The sequence below is a fragment of the Hyperoodon ampullatus genome, assembly GCF_949752795.1.
Source record: "Hyperoodon ampullatus genome assembly, chromosome: 11".
Classification (NCBI taxonomy): Eukaryota; Metazoa; Chordata; class Mammalia; order Artiodactyla; family Ziphiidae; genus Hyperoodon; species Hyperoodon ampullatus.
This window is the reverse complement of record NC_136924.1, coordinates 97,210,661-97,231,187: the sequence shown is the minus strand read 5'-3', so window position 1 is coordinate 97,231,187 and position 20,527 is coordinate 97,210,661. Positions and strand designations below refer to the sequence as shown.

Below are 20,527 nucleotides of genomic sequence, written 5' to 3'. Positions count from 1 at the left end.
ACCTACAAAATGCTGTGGTTTTCCGTTTCTGAAACAGAGGCATATGTCTGTGCAAAGCACCTGGGCATGCCCAGATAATTAAATGGAGAGATCCTGCGGTCGCTGTTGTAACGTGTGTTGCAATGATGTTATTCAATGTGTCAAGACGTCTTCTGTTTATGTTGGTCACATACCCATGTGGCATGGGTGGAGAACATCACTCAGGAGAATATCCTTAGCAGGAATGGGGAGCTCAGGGGTTCCAGAGACAGTGGCTCAGGGGGATCAAAGGGTCGGGCGGTGTCCATGGTGACTTATCCCCCGGCCAGTCCCCTCCTTCCTTCTGGGGCAAGATCAGCCCCTCGGATCCACCTGAGGTCCTGCTTCCCACAGACAGATGGCACCTGCCATCACAGCCTAGAGGGTTTGTGGAGGAGATGCAAAGATTCCTCTCTTTCTCTCACTCAGCAAGAGGACTTGGGATCCAAAGGGCTGAATGACTTGCCCAAAGTTTCCCAAGAGTGGGTGAGTGAGACGGGCCATTCTCACCTCACAGCTAGCAGCGCACAAGTCCTGAACCCCCGAAAGCTCTGTTTTGCCACCTAAATCCCAGAGAAACCACTTGACAGCATCTCCTTTTGCTCCCCACCATCACGGCCCCTTTGTCTAGGCTTTCCTCCCACTGCACCGTCCCAGACACCTCCTCCAACCACTTCCCGTAGCCCCAGGGCCCTCCTCTCAGCTGTCGGCAGCCTCAACCTGTTCTTGAGCCTCCCCGTCCGTCAGCATTTCCTGACCAAGAATACTTCAACCTGACTCTTGTAAATCTCCCAACCACACGTCCTTCTTCCTTCAAATCTCTACTTTCTGCTCAAAACTCACCTGTCCTCTAAGTCTCATCTTTCTCTCATCAACCACACTACAGCTAGTCACAAACCCCTTCAGAACCTTTGGCCCATCCCCTTGCCACCACCTTGCCCCCAGCCCATCTACACACAGCTCTGTGCCCAGGTTCCCTGCTGGGTACCACTTTACCTCTGCGGCTTCCATCAGATCTACTGGGAGCACCTGGGGTCCCACTGTTACACTTCAAGCTTCCTGCTTTCCCCCTTCTTTTCGCTTTGACACCACACCCATGACAAAGCTTGGCATCCAGTAGACCCTTGATGTAGGGATCGACTCTTGTGTCAACAGACTCTGAGCTCTGGCCTGGATTTCTTGTGACCTCCCAAAACAAGCAAGAGGAACAAAATGCAGCTCTTCAAGGCAAAGGCACCTGCCTTATCACACTGACTCTGGTCCCATCTTGGAAACACCATTTCACTCTCACTGGGAAACACCAGGAAGACATTTCCATGACAAAGGCAGAGCCTCCACAAAATCCCACACCTGCCAGGAGGCAGACTCCCAGGATAGGCTGTGGAAGAGGCTTACCTGGTGCACAGTGCTACCTGCTCAGGGGTCAGGTTACTAAACCTGCAACGGAGACACTGCAGCGAACTGAAGTCGGGAAGGAACCTACTCGGTTGACAAAAGCAAGAAGTGACAGTTGACAACCCGATGACATGAAAGACGTCAGGGAAAAGAAAGACTATGAAAAGTAGAAAGGAGAAACCAAAAACATGGCATTCCGGGGTCCCCTAACAAACAGCTCTTGCAAGTGACACATCACGCCTGCTGAGACAGGGGTGTTCACGAGGATGGCCCATCGCAGAGCAGGGGGCGACCTGGTCAGTGAGCCCCACTCCCCACTCCGCAGACCACACCAGCTGTCCCTCAGAGGTTGCTGATCAAAGGGATTAACGCTAGGTATCTGGAAACCCAGCTTGCCCAATGTCTGGCTGGACGAAGCTCTGGGTCACCTTCAGCCATGTGGTACGAGGGCAAACACATAGTTTCTGGAGTCAGACAGGCCTGGGTTTAAATCCCAGATGGGCTGGCGTGTAGCTTCGGGAAGCTCCTATCTCCCTGAGCTCAGTATCCCAACCCCTCACCCCCGTAACACGGAGGTAAGAACATCCACTTGGCAGGGTCGCTAGGAGGCACAGAGTACACACACGCAATGTGAATACAGTGCATTGCTTTACAATTTTAAAAAAACACAGTCTTGAAGTGAGAGAGTGGCATGGACATATATACACTACCAAACGTAAAATAGATGGCTAGTGGGAAGCAGCCGCATAGCACAGGGAGATCAGCTCGGTGCTTTGTGTCCACCTAGAGGGGTGGGATAGGGAGGGTGGGAGGGAGATGCAAGAGGGAGGGGATATGGGGATATATGTATATGTATAGCTGATTCACTTTGTTATAAAGCAGAAACAAACACACCATTGTAAAGAAATTATACTCCAATAAAGATGTTAAAAAAATAGCCTTATGATTATATAATATTTGTCAAGACAAACTAAAAAACTATATAAAATTCTGCTAGTTTAGGGAACAGTATAACTTCCCCCAGGGAGCAGACAAATAACAACTCTACCTAACCAGCCCTGTGTCCAACACCACGCTCTTTGCACAACTATATCGTAATCCTTGCAATAATACTGTGGGGAAGGTAGGACAGGTGTTATGATCCCCATTTCATAGCTAAGGAAACGGAGGCTTGAGAGGGAACGGCTTGCCCCAGTATCATATCACTTGGAATCAAGGCTGGAGCCAAAACCGAGTTCTTCTCTTCCTTAACCCACTGCTCTCAGTCTAGAGAAATGTCCCTAGGCAGGTGCCTCGGGGTTTGATAAACACGTGGACAGTCGCTCTCTCCATCTTCTAAATGAACAAGTGCAGCCTCACTCCGTCTCCACTTCTTCCTAGAGTAGGAGCTCTTATTTGTTTAAGTCTGTCTTCATACGGCTGCCTCTCCACATCTCTGATCACATTTCTTTTCCTTCCCTGAAACAGTGCTAGCCTGGCTGGTTTTTCTCTAGGCAGGATAACCTGACTTGGACACAGGAGGTTTTGCCATGATTTGGTAAATCCCTAAGTGATGTGATCCTAAAATGTTTTCTGAGATTTTCAGGGGTCTGTGGGTGCTGCCATGCATCAACGGATGCTTCCAGAAAGAGTCAGAGTCACCCCCAAAAATCTCTGCCCGAGGCACAGCTGATAGCCCTGGGCCCCCTCATCACAGATGACTGGTCTGGGGGTCAGCTTCCCCCCCACCCCCATGATCTTTTCTATACCCTGTTTTTCTATAGCCTCACAGTTACTCTTTGAAAATTTTCTCCATCAGTCCGTCCCTCCATTTCCCAGAAAAGCCACGTGGTCATCTACATGCTTGGGGATTTGACTTTGAGCTTGAGCTCCTGGAGAATGGGGTCATGCTTAATTCATCTCTACCCACCAGCACCAGTGGCTCACGTGTGGTCAGTGCAAACAGGTGTCGGCTTAACTATACCAGGTGAGGTGTGTGTGCAGGAGGGCCCTGCTCTGACTTTCCCAGGCCAGTGGGTCCCAAAGAGGACGATCGCGATGATGAGGCTGTTTGAAGCACCCGCATTCCAGGAGGACACACAGCGAGGCCAGGCGTGTTATGTGTGCAGAACTGTTAGGGACACAAGAGCTATTTTCAACTAATTAAAGGCTGGCCTACACAATAGGATGCTCTTGTTCAGAACAGGACTGAAACAGAGGGAAATCAGCAGAGTTCTTGCTCTGGCTCCATGACCATCTCTAGTGGCTAAAAATGTCCAGCAGACAAACAAGCTGCCCCCGAGGCCAGGCTTCTCCCCCATTACAAGAAAAATCATGCAGAGGCTGGGCATTTGCTCGATCAATATGCGGGGAGAGGAAGTCTTCAATTCCCCATTCCATGGCAGGGCAATGAAGTCAGCCAACCTCTAAGCTCCTCCCACCTCTGTGATGCCATGGTTTGGTCCCAGTACTTCAAAGGTTGAGACCTGCAGATACCAAGGTGCTAGCCCCACACGTCACCTCTCCTTGGCTTCCTCTCTTGGGTCCAGCCTCATCTCCTTCCAACCCTGGATGCTCTGCTAACTTACAGGTCAGAGCCAGGGACACGGGCCAGGTTGGCACAGAGTCCATGCAGGTGGGGTGAGATCTGCAAGTCAAGTTCTTGACTTGACCTCTCCCAACTGACAGTCAGGAGGGACCTGGCTTTGGGGCACTGTGATTTCTGGCCATCGACACCAGGCTCAACAGCAAGTCCATATTCGGGGCAGCCCAGGCTGGTGACAAAGACACATTCAGGACCTTTAACCTCAGCCTTTCAGAAAGCAATGTTTCCAATTCCAGCACCACCTCTTCCAGGAAGTCGTCCCTTATTCTGCTAGTAGCAACCACTCTCCATCTGTTGTCCCAACCTATCATGTTAGTACTTATATATGACAGTCTGAAAAGCCCTCAATTCATCCCGCCTCCCATGGGTCTGTCTCCCTGCGTAACTGCTAGATCCGTAAAGATGCAAACTCCACCCTACGTCTCGTTGTGCCTCCAAAGACTTGCTCACTGTGGACATCAGTAAATGTTTACTGCACTGAGCTGAACTGCCTTTATAAAGCCCAGGGAAGGATCAAGAAGGAGGCAGCAGGGCTCAGGAAATAATTCGTCACAGGTTGATCAACAATTTTTCCTCTCCATTCGCTCCCCCAAACCAGCTGCAGCCAGTCCTTCCTGAGCCTGGCCTGCTGAGAAGCCTCCTAAGAAAGAATGTGGCTTCCTCCATCTCCCTCCTGGAGGGATGTGGATGCATCATGTTTCAGGAGGTTAGAAGTGGGGCTCAGAGACACAGAGGGATGGATCAAATCACGCAACCTTCTAGTGGCCTTTCTGGGGAATTCTGGCAAGAACAAGCACCTCTGCCTTTTATCAGGAGGAGGAAAAGCCAATTCCTGGGATGCCGAGGTCCTGGATGGGCTCTCCACTGGTGGGGCTGGAGAGGGCTGGAAGTCCAGGATGGTAGAGACGTGTAGCAAGGCGGAGGCACAGTGCCACTCTTGCTGTCCACAGATGACACCCAAAGGCTCTTGAAATGGCATAGATACCACTGTTAGGTCATTGAGGAAGCAGGACATTTCTGAGAGGACTCCAGACCTTCCCCAGGGATGGGTTTCACGCCCAGGGCCTGATCTTAGGAAGCCTCTCTTGGGAAATGGCATCCCTGAAAGAGGAGGGAACGAGGAAGAGCCATTCACCCCTCTCTAAACCGTAATCCCGATTTGACACAGTGGATGCTGCCCGTGTACGACGCCCTTGGTCCATTCCCCAAAGTCCACAGCTACACATTCCCCGAGCCGGTGGACTTCTGGGCCCCTCTCCTCCTCATGCTGTCATAGTTAGGCAGCGGCAGACACTTTAAAATACAATTTTGCATCTCAACTTCAGCAAAGTACGGTTAGTAGCTAAATCTAACTCAGATGTTCAAAGCCTGTTGTTTTATCTCATCCATATCAAAACCTCCCAGCTAAGAAAATCTGCCCGTGAGCAGATGTTCATTTTAGTGAAAAGACAGGGCAGGGCGCTCACTAATATGGGATCACCCTGTATTAGTCAATCCAAAAGGCCCAGCCTCCCGGGTTCCCCAGAAAATAAAGGCCATTTCCCTCCTGGGATGTCAGGGAGTTAACCCAGGGCAGTGCAGGCAGAAATCTACTCCTCCGCCTGCAGGGACACTCATGTGGCCCCAAGGGACTAGTAGGGCCATTTCCCTCCAGCTAAAACATCATTTCCCTCACTGGCTCCAACACAAACCTTCTTTCTTCCAGGGCACAAGTGCTTCGGGCTAGGAGTTCCCAGAAGATTCTTCTGTGAGGGGGGTCGCTACTGGATACCTCCCTGGGGAGCTTCCCAGGCAACTCACATACATACATACACACACACACACACACACACACACACACACACACACACACACTCCACTCAGGCCTGCAGGCCCCGAGGTTTCCAGAGCACGGGTAGGACTCAGGGTGGAGAGCTCTGCTGGGCTGGGAGCCCCATCAGCAATCTCACAGTGCAGCCTGCTGGGCCCGGATGCCCATGCAGCTGGCGGGGGAGGGGCGCGGGGTGCAGGGAAGGGGCGTCTTGCTCCCCCTCTGTCTACTTTACACACCTGGGAAAGGAGCCTCGGACCCTAAATCTCAAGTTTAGGCTTCAACGGTTGCAGAAGGGAAGGGTGGCTTTACACGCCCAGGGACCTCCCACCCCGCTGGGCTCGCAGCAGCTCCGTGCTTTCGAATGTTCCGTGGGCACCGGGGGAGGAACAGCGCTCGGTGCTGCCGATGAGGAGCTGGGGGCCCAAGGCGACAGGCAGGAAACACCTCTGCTGGGCCTTCGCAGGGCTTACCTTCAACCTGGACAGGACCCCCCTGCCTCTGTGGATGCTTCAGCACTGACCACACGGGTGCAGTTCCTACGTGAGCACCAAGAGGGCACAGCTCACAGGCATGCGCTGCGATGGAACCACAGGGTCAGGGGGGACTCAGGCTGGGCCCTGTGGGCCACTAGGTCCCGACAGGTGAAGGCAGGAAGGATGCAGAAGAAGTGGCAGCAGAGAGAAGTGGCGCTGAAGACACACCCACAGGAGTTGGTGTCAGACCGGGGACTGGGAGATGGAGGAGAGGAAGGAGGGGACGTGGACGCACGAGCTTAGGTGGAGCCGGCTGAGTGCGGGGCGCTCTTCCCACAGCCGCCACCCGTTTCCTCTCCAGCTGCCTGCTCTTGGCGTCCCTGCCTCTGCTGCCCACCTATGCCCCTGACGTCTCTGTCCCTTCCCTCTCTCCCCACCACAGTCCCCTCGTCTCTCTCCAGCAGAGTACGTTTCTCACCCCTCTGGGTAGGCCACAGTCCCCCACTACAGCCCCCATACTACCCGAGTCCCATCCCCTCCCCTCCAGCCAGTGTCTGAAAGATGCCCGAGGCTCCAGGCGCGTCCGAGCCCCACATCCAGGCCACTGGCATCGTGCAGCAGGTGCAGAAGCGGCAGTGGACAGCCCCCAGCCCCAGAGCACACTGCGCCCGTCTGGACAGGCTTGGGCTCTGCGTCCTCGGGAAACGCCAGGCCCCAGAGCCAGGATCTGCTCCAAAGGCACCTCTTCCCCCACAGGGGAGGCTGCTCCGGTGGCTGAAACGAAGGGCACGCCCGGAGCCGTCGCCCACTTAGCTGGCAGCCGGTCACCTGAAGTCTCCGGAGGAAAACATGGGGCTCTCCGGGAGGGAGAATTTTTATTTTCTGGCATCGTATTTTTTCAAAAGGAGTGAATAGTTGGAGAAAACAGGCGACAGTGTGGGTGGCCACCAGAGAGGCAGAGAGGATGATCAAAGCCCACCAGGCACGGAGGAAGCAGCCCTGGTGTGGCCCAGAGAACAGTCTAGGTGGCCGCACCTCACAAAAGGCCGCCAGGGGACGGGAGGTGCAGGGTGAGGGGCCTGGGTCACCGGCATTTGTGGCACCACTCCCCGACCCCAGCCCCTCGGCTAACGGTCTTCAGCTGGAACAAACACCTGCTGTCCATCTGAGCTCCCAGTTCCCTGGGAGGGCCGTCCCATCTCTGCATGGGAGGTAAGCCTGCCCAAACTGTGACTCCCAGCCTGCCGTCTTCTTCCAAGAAGACGCTGGAATCCCTCCCTCTGGACTCGATCCTTCTGGCGGCCACCCCTCTTGTGGTCCCAGCCCAGGGCGAGCAGCCCGGAACACTCTCTGAGTTTGCTGGCTGATGAATTAGCTCGTTAAAGTGAGCCACAGGTGACTGAGTGGCAGCGAGTCCACTATGTCAGGCACAGGGCCGAGGGTCCCCATAGTTTCCAAATAAGTGTGCTCTATCAAATTTCCCCTGTAGAGCCCTAGCTCAGGCTCTCCCAGTTTTGGAAAACCAGGATGCCGAAGACCAAAGAGGGGACGTGACTTGACCAGAGCAACAATCGCCCCTAGTGGCCAAGCCTGGGCAAGACCCCAGTCTCCAGACCCCACTCAGCCCAGTGGTCCCCCACTGCACAGGGGTCCTCCCAACATGCCAGCTGGGAAAGAGGTGGGGTTTCAACAGCCCGTGGAGTTCCTAGAGCCCTCAACCCACTTGAGGCTAGTCAGACCTACTGCCTTCTAGAAAGTTCTTTCAAAAAGCTTTTCACCCATGTTCTGTAGAAACTGGGGAAATTCCCAAGGCAACAGGGCATCATTTTAGGAGCAGCGTTGAAGGGAGAGGTTTAGGACCCAGTTCTCTTCTCCCTTCCAATTTTTTGGAGAAGCCATAAAAAGCCTGCATTTCCACGCAGACCAGCTGGCTTAGCCCTTATACGATGTGCTGGGTCTTCCCTTCTCTTGGTCAATACTGTGGCTACTTGGGAATGACCCAAGGATCTGCTTCACCCACGTTCTTCTCTAGGCAAATTTGAAAGACGATAATAAAAGAGAGAACTCTACTCACTCCTCTCCCCACAAGATCAGGCAGGGAGAGACCAAGATGCAAGTCACGGAACACCCGTCTTCATTACCTGCTGCCCCACAGCGGCCACTGCCCTCACCCACCCAGGAGCTGGCTCCCCACCTGTAGGACACACAGCAGGGGCGTCACAGCCTAGAACAGCCAAGCCCTCTGCTCGGCCAACACACTTCCAGGAGCCAAGACAGTTGGCAGAGACCTTCTGGGTCCTCCCAAGAGTCCCCTCCCACATCTTACCTGATGAGGTCAATAGGTTGAAACTTATAAAACGCCCCATAGCGTGCCCATTCTTGATACAGCAGCTAAACAAAAAAAAAAAACAGGGAACCAGATTAGAGGTGAAGCAGGCAACTATTCGCCTTTTCTTATTCAGCTTAGCAAGTCGACATTTGACACACACCCCTCCCCACCAAAGCCATCCTGGCAAGTCAAAATTGAATCCCCAAAGCCCAGCTTCCAGGAGAATTCTCAGGAGATATCCACAGGGAGACTCCAAAGGCAGGAGGCTGTAGACACTGACTTCTCCTCCCCAAATAATAAAGGTGATCTTCATCACACTCTGGGTGTGCTGCACCTACCAAGCAAAACCCCTCGCTCTTCGCTCCCTCACCTTGCTGAGTCCAGCCAGATGAGCCCTGGTGTTCATTTATTCACTCGTTTAATAAGTACTGACTGCATATCCACCTTGTGCCAGGCCCTGTCTGGACACTGGATAAAGCAGTAAACCAGACAAAGTCACTGCCAGCGTGGCGCTTACCCCTTGTGTGCAGAGACAAATATTAACTTATAAATGCCACGGAGAAAAATAAATCAAGGTAGGGAGTAGAATATGAAGAGGGGGGTAGGGTGCTATTTTAGACAGGATGACAAGGGAACACCATTTACAACAGCCAAGACACGGAAACAACCTAAATATCCATCGATGGAGGAATGGATAAAGAAGATGTGGTACATATATACAGTGGAACATTACTCAGCCATAAAAAAGAACAAAATAATGCCATTTTGCAGGGACATGGATGGACCTAGAGATTGTCACACTGAGTGAAGTAAGTCAGACAGAGAAAGACAAATATCATATGATATCACTTCTATGTGGAATCTAAAAAAATGGTACAAATGAACTCATTTACAAAACAGAAATAAGAGTCACAGATGTGGAAAGCAAACTTACGGTTCCCAAGGGGGAAAGAGGGGAGGGATAAACTGGGAGGTTGGGATTGACATACACACACACTATGTATAAAATAAATAACTAATAAGGACCTGCTGTATAGCACAGGGAACTCTACTCAGTACTCTGTAATGACCTTTACGGGAAAAGAATCTAAAAAAGAGTGGCTATGTGTATATGTGTAACAGATTCACTTTGTTGTACACCTCAAACACAACATTTTAAATCAACTATACTCCAATAAAATTTTTTTAAAAAGATAAAAAATAAAATAACAAAATTAATTAATTTAAAAAATAAAGTAATTATTGATAGGTATGTAAAAAAAAAAAAAAGAAAAGGATGGCAAGGGAGGGCCTCTCTGAGGAGGTGACATTTGGGCTGAGATCTGAAGGAGGTAGGTGGTTATGTTTCAGCTAGAAGAACACTCTTTCTGTGCCAAGGCCTAGAGGAAAGGGCATGTCCTAGGATGAAGAGGGAAGCCGGAAGGCTGGCGCTGAGCAAGGGGAGAGTCTTGGGACATAACCCCAGTTAGAAAGGACTGGGGGGGCTTCCCTGGTGGCGCAGTGGTTGAGAGTCCGCCTGCCGATGCAGGGGACACGGGTTCGTGCCCCGGTCCGGGAAGATCCCACATGCCACAGAGCGGCTGGGCCCGTGAACCACGGCCGCTGAGCCTGCACGTCCGGAGCCTGTGCTCCGCAATGGGAAAGGCCACAACAGTGAGAGGCCCGCGTGCCACAAAAAAAAAAAAAAAAAAAAAAGAAAGGACTGGGGTGGCCCAATCAGTCATGGGCTTGTGGGCCATGCAAAGACCTTTGGACTTTGAAGGAAGCCATTAGGAGGTTGGCAGCAGTGGGGTCGGTGGCGGGGATACGATCTGGTACTATTAGAGTGTAGATGGCTCGCTCTGGCTGCTGCAGGGGGAACAGTGAGAGCTGGTACAGGAGCAGGGGTGCTACTGTAATGGTCCAAGGGAGGGGTGATGGTGGCCTGTACCACAGAGGCAGTGGGACAAGCCGTGAGGAGGGGTTTATTCGGCTTGTATGTTAAAGGGAGAGTCAATAAGATTTGCTGTTGGATTGGATGTGGGGTGAGAGAAAATGAGAACGTGGCCTGAGCAATCGAGTAGACGGTGATTTTATTCACTGAAATGGGGAAGAACAGGCTAGGGAGGGGGAACCAAGAGTTCCATTTGGGAGGCGTTTTTGGAGATGCCATGTAGATGTCCACGTGGGGATATAGAGTGAGCAGCTGGATATAAAAGTCTGGGGTTCAAAGGAGAGTCCAGAGTCAGAGAAGACATGATTTGTAAAGTCATCAAGTTCCGGATGCAACTGTCAAAGAGAGAGAGGTAGAGAAGAGGCGTGACGCCGGGGCCCTGGGTGCTCCACCGTTCAGAGGTCAAGGGGATGATAAGGAACAGCAGAAGAGCCAGAGGAACAATGGTGACATAGCACAGAACTAGAAGTGGGTGGTGTCCTGGAGGCCGAGGGACCATGGGATTCCAAGGGAAGAAGGTGAGCATCTGGGTCAAATACGGCTGACGGGTCAGGCTGGATGAGAACCAAGAAGTGACCTTGGACCCAGTGACCCATGGTTGACCTTGACAAGAGTGGTTCCAGACGGGTCAGATGGACACAGCAGAGGAGATCACCAGGCAATCCCTGGAAGAGCTGGAGCTCCAGGGCGTCAAACCTGGGAGGTGATGCGACGATGCCTGCACACTGCCCATGCGGCTCTGCCGGGCCAGCTCGCACAGCCCTGCAGGGGAGGGAGGGTGCTGTAGACCCTTCCCTGTCTCTACAAATGTTTAATCACACAGTTCGAGACCAGGTGGATCGGGCTAAGCCCCGGGTTACAGGGTCCCGGGACAGACCAGCAGTCAACAGGGATGAGCCTGTGTGCATCAAGTGCAAGAGGACAACCAGAGTAAATTGCAACAGTCCCTTTAAACCTGCCGAGTCTAGAACTTTCTAATGAGCTCCTAGCAAATACACTCTCTCCCTCAGAGTTATGCCATGTCCTCTTCACCTACCGGCCAAGCCTGCGAGCAGAGCCAGGAGGCTCTGCAGCTCCTTCTCACAGAGCTGTATTTCAGAGGCCTCGGATGTAATTCCAAGCATGTGGATCTGACCCCAAACCTTTAGGGCAGGAAGCAACAAGGGGACCACACCGTCTGATGGATCAGAGCATACAGGAGGCCAGGTCGGCTTCCTAGGGTCACATCGGTCAGTTGGCTTAAGTACTTCATGGGATTATAAAGAACCCAACTGTTAAAACCATCTGCAATGCCAGAGAACGGCAAGATGCATGAGACTCGGGGCCCTCCCTGAGGCCACAAGCTCCTCAGAGAGCAGCTGGACCTGGGACAGACAGAAAGACGCCAGCTGTAGCTGGCTTAGAGGCACTGATGGGACAGGGTGGACCAGGATGGGAGAGGATGGAATTCTACCTCCGGATCCTTCAATGACCTGTTGGATTTTTTGGCAGGTCACTTTCCCATTAGTGAAATGGGAGTTGTGCAGGATGGGAAAACTAGTCCTCAAGTGAAACCAAGAAGAAAGGTACCTTTCCAGTCAGAAAGACAAGACTGACTTTTGAACTGCCCACTGGAGAAGATAATCATCTGCAAAAGCTGGAAAATTCAGGACCAAGGGTTTAGAAACTGCTAGAGTTTCTAAACTTTAAGATGAGTATCTTCCAGGTTGTGCTTTGGGTTCCCTGTAAGTGGGTAGGGAAGCCAGGGGGAGCTGGTGGGACCCAGTCAGCCCCTGGAGGATGGTGACAGTCCCTCCCCTGGGATACCTGAGAAAAGCAGGTAAGTTTGGCGGATGTGGAATCAGGTGGCTGCTGGCAGTGGGAGGGGCCCATCCACACCCTCGCAGCCCAGCTCTCTAGAAAGGCAAGAAACCCCTGCTCTCCAGAGGGAGGGAGCCTCTCGTGAATTACCCTCTGGGAGGAGGCTGAGTCATCGAGACTGCAGGCTGCACTAGGCGAGCTGCGGGGAAGGAGATCGCTCTCCGCCTATGAGGCACATCCCCCCAAGAGCCACAGATCACAGGGAAGAAGGAGGCGAACCCCAGGTATGGGCAGGATGGGCGGATCACCCCTAAAGGCCCACAGAGGGGCGATCTCCCATTGGTCAGTTCTCAACCCTTCTCCACCTCGTCCAGCACCAAATTCAAGGGTTCTCCCTTGCACCCAACCAAAGTCCTTCCCGCAGCCCTCTGGAAGAACACTAGACTCTTAAAAGGTAACACATACGAATAAATGTGCTGCACATGTTCAGAGATTTCGGCTGGTTCTTTCAAGGTACCTTTTAGGTCCCACCCATATGCCTCTGAAGCTCTAGGAAGGAAGCCAGCACGGCAGTGAGAGGTCCCCTTGCCATACATGAAAGACCGTGTCCACCTGGTGGTAGCGCTGGCTGGAATTTGGACACCAGGGTTTTAGTCCTGACGGGACAATCATTTCATGGACGTCGGAACCAGTCTCCTTGCCGTGCGGGGTATCCGTTTCCCAAGCCAAATGGACAGAAAAAAGCTTTCACTCTCACTCCTGGTTTCTCTTATCTCCCATCACAGCAAACTTTATTTCCCTAACCATGACCCTGGCAGAGGAAAATAAGGAGGCCAGGACTGGCTGGCAAACCCAAGGAAAAGCCACAAGAAATGGGTTGCTTGTCTTGCAAAGACACTTGTCCACCTTCACCGAGCAACCACCAAGATGCAGCTGTGTCCTGGCTGGTCTCTCTCTGCCTGCCAGATTCTACCCATTCCATCCTTTGGGGTGTGCACTGGGAGGAAGTAGCACTGGCCTAAGCCAAACAACTCCTGGGAGGGAAACATTTTGTTCAAAGGTTTTATTGTTAACAGTAATATAATATCATTCCAGGCAAAGGTACATATATTTTGGATAGTCTACAATTTGCTTCTCTCTGCCTCTGCGCAGGTAACCGGGGGCTGGCTGATTTTTCCCAGGGCACTGTGTGTTCCTGATCTCTGGAATGTTCCTGTAAAGTGTTCTACCTTGAGGGGCTGAGGGTTACCACCCACCCAGCAGGAGGTCTCTCAGGTGGGCAGTAGGTGGTGATCACTCTTTAAAGGGGAGTAATGTGAAAAGAAAAAGTAGGAGGACGGAAAATGGCTGGGGCCAGGGAGGTGAGATGTGGGGAGAAAGGCTTCCTCCTTTTCCTTTAAATTTGATCCAGGACTTTTCAGGAAATTAAACACCACCGAGACTATTAGCATCAGATAGAAAACAGATGAGGTTAAAACATGGAAAAACTACAGCAGATTCCCTGGGCAGGCAGAGAAGGGGACATATGTAAGCAATCACAGCAGTATTTCTGGAAAAGGCCTTTTTATGTTTTTAATACTTAACACTTCATAACAGGGACTAATAGGCTGGATAAAAAGAAGGCTGCTCAAAAGCAACTTGGGGGATGAATGATTTTCCAGACAGCAGAGTCGGGGCGAGGAGAGGGGGTACACGGGCTTCTATGCCTCATCCCGCCCACCCTCGCCCATCCTCACCCACCCTCGTCTGTTCACCAGAGTCGCTGAAGGCTGGGGAACCTGGGTGGGAGGATGGCAGGAGGGGGTGATGGCCAGACGGGCAGCCCCAACTAAAGAGGCTGGGTGATGCTCAGAGCATCACGCCGTGGTGGCAAGGGTGGTACCCATGCTCCTAGAGTACCAGAAAACAGAAGAAACGGGATCTAGGTGGAGGGCTGGGGACAGGCAGGAGCTGTGACTGGCATAGGGGAGATCCTCCAAAGGGACCCTTTTCCCTCCCTTAAATATAACCTATTTCTAGCTGCCCGGAATATGCAGCAGGTTTCTCATCTATCATTTGGGAACGGCTGTACCCTACCTGTCTGCCTCGACAGAGAGGATAAGAATAACTTAAGGGTGACCCTCCCCAAACAAGCCGTAATGGCATGGATACTGGTATATTTTTAGCAGAAACACTAGATTTGAGGGTCAGAGGGGCACTAGCCCCTTCTCTGTTTATGGTAGCAGTGTTATCATGGGCAAGGTGCACAATCGTTCTGTGCCTCAGTTTCCCCATCTATCAATGAAGGGATTTGGATGCTCAGTGTTTCTCAGCCAAAGCTCTCTTGTCATCAGGGGCAGGGATACTGCCTCTGTGTGTGACTGTGGGATGTATTTCAGGATGGTTGGCATCACCGGTCCACCAGGCACTAAATGCCAATAGCACCCCCATACACAGTCACGTCAAAGACCAGAAATGCCCTCACATTTCCAAACGCCTGGGGACAGGGAGCTGTGGAAGAACGGCTGGATATAGATAAGCAGTAAATAGAACACCCAGGACACATCTACGCAGCGCCCCACCCCTGCATGGTCCTCGAGCGCAGCATCGGGCTGGCTTACCTTTCTGTCATTCACGTCATCCCCTGGACTATCGTATTCACCCTGTAGGAGGAGAAAGCCAATGGAATGATCAAAAACAGAGAAAGCGTTTTCTTTGAAATTTTCTAACGTTATCCCTTTCTTTCATTCCCATTTCAGGAAGGAAGATCAAGAGAATGACACGTAAGGAGACACCGGTCCGCTTCCTTGGTCACCAGCACCTGCTGTGTTTCCTGTGGGCAGCTTCTCACCCAGGGCGGCTCCCCTTACAGGCCTCAGAGACCCCCCTGACCCTCCTCACAGCAAATGCAACAGCAGAGCCCGACCTGGAAACAGACTAGCACATCAGGAAAACCCCCCTGTGCCCTGGCCATACCCGGCAGAACCTCAATTCACATGTGCCCACAGCAAGGATGCTGGCGAGGAGAAAAGGTCACCTGGGAAATTCCTGCGGGCGCTCAGGGGTCCCCACCCCAGGGGTCTCATTTGGTACCACTGTGGGGTAGATGCTAAAGCGACCGACGGGGTGGACAGGGCAGTCTGGGGGCACCGAGTTCATGGGCCAGTTCAGTTTCTCACGAATCATCTTGAAGAATATCACTGCATTATGTTATAGGATGTTTATGACGTTACTCGCAGCCAAGAAAAGCTTTAATCACAGTCTCTCTGTTTTCTTAACCAAACAACAGTATAAGGGATTTTGAGAGACATCCTTAAAATATGCCAAGATAGAAAAAAGATCTGACACTTAATACATCCTCACACAGGATGAGGAATTTCACATCCACACAAAGCTATCATGTATAAAATATCACTTTCAGTCATTTGAGGGCCTGACGGTCCAGCCTGTGTTATTATCCAGGTCTGGGACTCGCGCTCCCCGCTATCCACCCACCTTCCCCATCTCCCTTTAACCCTCCACACGCCGTTATCTGTCTTCTCACACTTTCCCCAAAATCAAGGCAGGGAGTGCGGGGAAGCCCAGACAAAAACCAGTTTGTTCTGCCATCGGGGAAATAACGGGAACAGTTTGAGACAACTGGCAAGAATCAACTAGGGGTTATTTTCATTGACAAGTGGTCCGGAGCCAGCCCAGGTGGTTCAGCGTCCTCATTCCCTCCTGCCTCCCCGCCCGTATATCCACCACCACGTCGCCTGCAGTGTCCACCCTGCTGACCGATGGAGGTGATACTCACGTCGTGCAGGGGGTAGGCAGCCTCGTAGATATTATTGGCTATCAGAGAATTAATACCTGCAGAAGAAGGAAGATGAATACCGTAACTGTAGGGTAGGGGTTTCTCAACTTGACCTTGGTCTTCTGATGAATACTAATTCCCCCAGCACCACCTCTCAGCTGAGAACCCCTAACCCTCCAGATCCTCCCAGTCGATGAGTAGTTCCTTTCGGGCTTGACTTCTCAGCATAAGAACGGTATTTTTTCATTTCCCAAATGCAAAGTTATGATTAAATAGCAGATGCGCTCTCTCAAACGTCACGTCCGTCCTGTCCTCGTACACTCAGATCCCTCTGGTCCCAGAACCCTCACCACCACCGCCTCCATGGCCACAGCCGTGCGCTAAGAGTATCTGTGTTCAGTGACTGGCATAGGATGACCACAGGGATTACTGAAATTATAATCAATAAACATGTCCGTCGGAGCACCCCACCGCACTTCACCTGAACTCATTTCCGGCCCCTCCCTGTTCCTTCACAAGGCAGCGTGCATTATGGTCCACGACTGACCTGCCTGGACCCTTAGATCCCTAGGGCAGTGGTTCTCAAAGTGTGACCTGGGGAACCCCGGGTGTCCCCATGACCCTTTCAGGGGGTTCATAAGGTCAGACTATTTTTATAGTAGTACTAAGACACGGTTTGCTTTTATACTCCTATTCTCTCACGAGTCCACAGCGGAGTTTTGTGACCTGTGATGACATCATCCCCAGACAGCTAATGGAATGTGGGCTTGCGTATCCTTGTGCTTTAAACTTCTCTCAATTTTAACTTCAAATATAATAAATATTGATCAATATAACGCACCTAGATGAAAGCCCTGTAGGCGCTCTCGATAATTTTTAAAAGCATAAAGAGGTCCTGAGACCACAAAGTTGGAAAACCGCGTAACAGGGGATCCATTGTTTTTTAATCCCGACAGTATTCCACAGCACTGGGCACACACACAGCAGACCCTACTAAATAGATGTTATGTGAAGGAGTGGCTCCATCCCTGTAACTCCAATATACTCACCACAGAGAAGCTCCTGTTCAGCACAGAGCCACTACTATTCCCTCATTTCGTTCATGTTTGGATTCAGAGACTATAACATGCCCTGTATGTTCTGTCACTCAGGACAGTCTGCCCTGGGTTGCTGGCTCCCAGATGGAAGGGATCATTATCTCATCAGCTCGAGGACCCTGCCTGCGGGGATGTGGGGATGCACATTCAGTGGGGGGCAGGGGGGCGGCAGGGGGCGGGGTCTCTGAAACACAATGATTTCCCTTCTCTCAAGCACGCTTTCTGCCCTGAACCATTCTTTCCGGAGACACTGTAGACAGTAGCGTGAAGAGGAGAGATTCGATTTTGGAGGGAAACACCCATGACGTCCAAATGCTAAGTAATCTGCATTTGCACACGACTCTGGAGAGACTCCCAGGCTACGTGACAAAGCTCGATGACAGTGACTCGTTAAAATTCGTGGTTTTCCACCTCCCGCACCCAGTCAGTGCCCCATCGCGTGCTCGGAGCCTCAGAGGTTCTCAAACAATCCTCCTCCCTCCATCAGCCTCCCCTTCCTCAAATCATGCCCCTATTCGCCTGGGATGCCAGAACGGCTGGCCAGGGGCCACGTGAGAGCAGAGGCCCTCAGGAGGCTGCAGGGGCGCCTGGCAGAAGCGGCCACTCTTCCAGCGAGTTGAGAGCTGAGATTTCAGGGCTGCGGCATCACCCAAGGGCCAGTCCTTTCCTGATTTTATGTCTCCTCCTCGGCATGCACAGAAAACATCAGAAATAACTGTGGCGGGGGGAGATGGGGGATGGAGGGTGGGTATAGGCAGTATGGGTTGGGGGGAGGTGCCCCGGGGCTGAAGGAGCTGCAGATTTGTCTTCCTCCGACGACTACAATTTCACTCTGAGCATCATTAATCAGTTCAAGAGCCATAACCACAGCAATGTGAAGCCACCCTACAATCATCAGGGGGAGGGATCCCAAGCCGGGAGGGGGCGGGGGGTGGCTCAAAGCTGTCGACATGGATACAGGCTGAAGCATCACAAGCGGGCAGGGCTCCAGCTAGACTGCACCCCACGCACTACCCAACCCAATCCCTGCATCCATACCCACCCCCTGGTTGCCAAGGCGGCAGCACATACCCTGAAGACAGTCGCCAAACTGCGTGGAAAAGTCCAGCAGGTGTGGAGCTCCCCTGCTAATTCTCGGCTTTGCTCAGAGAGTAGCCCAGCATCTGAGAGCACTGGGCCGACAACCTGAACCCCTGGGTCCTGCCACCAGAGCTTCAAAAAAGATCTCGAATCGTTGGAGGTCTAAAGCTATGCACCCTACGTCTCATCTGAAATAAAGTTCCTCAGCACTGAATGCCAGTTTCACTTCTAGAATGGGGTTCACGCCTTGTTTGGTGCCCTCCAAAGGCCTGCAAGGTACCTGAGGCAGGGAGCACGCCCCTCTCACTGGAGTCTCCCAGGGCTCCCGCCTCACTGCTGGGAACACAGAAGGGGTAACAGTTGTTACCCAAAAGAGTAAGCAGCCCTATGGCGAAAGTGATCTCAGCATCTCTTCCCATGTATCACAGCCATCTACTTACCCGCTACTCCGATTTTCTTTGGCAACCCACGCTGATGAAGGAAACTTAAACTCTAGTTGACTAGTCTGCTGCGTAAGAGAGGAACCAAGACGACTCAGGTCATCAAACCTGAATTGTCCTAAACCAGATAACCAGAGCTTCAGGATGCTGTCATTGACTGTGTCTCTGCCCCATGGCTGTGTACCTCCCCCCCTTCAGCTGGCATCTTATGGGCCCTTCCGTCAGGGGCTGCTGGGCAGAGGGAGCGGATGGTACACGAAAGGAAGAGGAATGGGGAGGGGGAGAGGCAAGTTGAAAAGTAACTGTTTATCCACAACTTCACCCAAGAATGGGAACTGCTTTGGCCTCTCAGCCACAGACTTCAGACACCAAGACTCTACCCCCAAACAAGCATGGAAATCAGTTTAAAAGAAGAAAATAATCAAACTTAAAAAAAAAAAGAGTCTCTGCTTTGAAAATTGAAATTCTGAATTTTTCCTTTCTTTTCGGCAAAAAGGGCTAATTGGTTCCATCATGCATCCTCCATCTGGCCATAACGGCAAAGCTTTCTTCTTCAGGATGACTTCCAAAGTCCTTCCTCTCTGCTCTAGACCCAGGGAGAGAGAGAGAGACCCGATCTTCTGTCCTCCTGCTCCCAGCAGGGGGGCCAGCCAGGAGGAGGAAGCACTGAGAACGTTTTCCTTCCCCTCTCACCCCAAAGAGAAGCAGTGCCTCGGCCCAAACAAAGCACGGCCCACCGAGGACTTCTTTACTGATCCCCAAAGTCCCTTCAGGTCACCAGGTACTTCACACCTGCTGCTTAGAACCACAAGTCCCCAGGGAAAAGGCTCACATTTTTCTCTCTGCCCAGCACTGGCCACAGCTCTGCTGATTCTGCCAAGCCCAGCAACACTGGTCCTCTGCAAATACAGGGTCGGGGTCAAGGACCAGAGCAGGGTGGGCTCAGACCCTGGGACTGGTACCTGAAAACACCCTCATAATATAAAACCTAAGGCCTCGCATTTAGCTTCCAAGACATCTCTGGTTTCCTGGACACAAAGGCTGACCCAAAGCCCAGTTTCTGGTCCACCTCCCAACGTGAGAATCTCATGAAATGTACAGGTGCTGCCGAGTGACAGGGACTGCAGCTCTGCTCCTCCAGGCCAAACACACTCGGACAGGTACGTAGAGCGATGATGCTCAACTCCTGAAAACTCATTTGGTTTTGATTCCCCCCAGAACCAGGGCCCAGTCTGCCCGGCATTCTGCTTTCATCCCTGTATTCCAGCCGGATGTAAATCTAAACCAGAACCCCCCAGACAGTGCACTGAACAGAGACTATATTTACCCATCACCAAATTGCCTTGACATGTGCTTAATTACTTAAATGCCTTTAATCCCAAGCCTTTTCTTCTAAGAAAATATAAACCAGTTCAGCTGGATGAATGATAAACCAGATGTTTACACCACACAACATGGTCTGGCTTCGGTCAAAATAATTAAGACATCGTCTCCTGAGTAGGGAGGGGAGATGCCCAAAGCATACATTTGTTTAAATGCTCTGACACCAAAATACCTATGAAAACGTAGCTCCATCAAGCTGTAATTTTCTGTCCATGAAAAGGCAACAGCTTTCATATGAAGGAACAGGAAGGGTGTCAGTCAAGGAAGCTTGGGCTTCTTTCCACGGTAAAGCACACTTGAAAGGCATTCCAGAATGGGGTGAACTGGCACAGTCCTGAACCCGACCACTGACCTGACGTTATGTTGATTAGAAGGCACCATCGGGCTGGGCCAAGTTCGTGATGACT

The 20,527-nt window shown here is 51.8% G+C and overlaps 1 protein-coding gene across 1 annotated transcript in view; it reads right to left on the bottom strand.

Moving 5' to 3' along the window:
* Window positions 1-20,527, bottom strand: part of ANO2 (anoctamin 2) — a gene marked incomplete at both ends in the record, with an annotated part of 323,071 nt that overhangs the window by 213,948 nt on the left and 88,596 nt on the right. Inside the window, 3 exons of the mRNA XM_079714644.1 lie at window positions 8,610-8,674; window positions 14,946-14,987; window positions 16,121-16,176. Coding sequence (XP_079570770.1) covers window positions 8,610-8,674; window positions 14,946-14,987; window positions 16,121-16,176 — 163 coding nt within the window. The remainder of the gene's footprint in view (window positions 1-8,609; window positions 8,675-14,945; window positions 14,988-16,120; window positions 16,177-20,527) is intronic.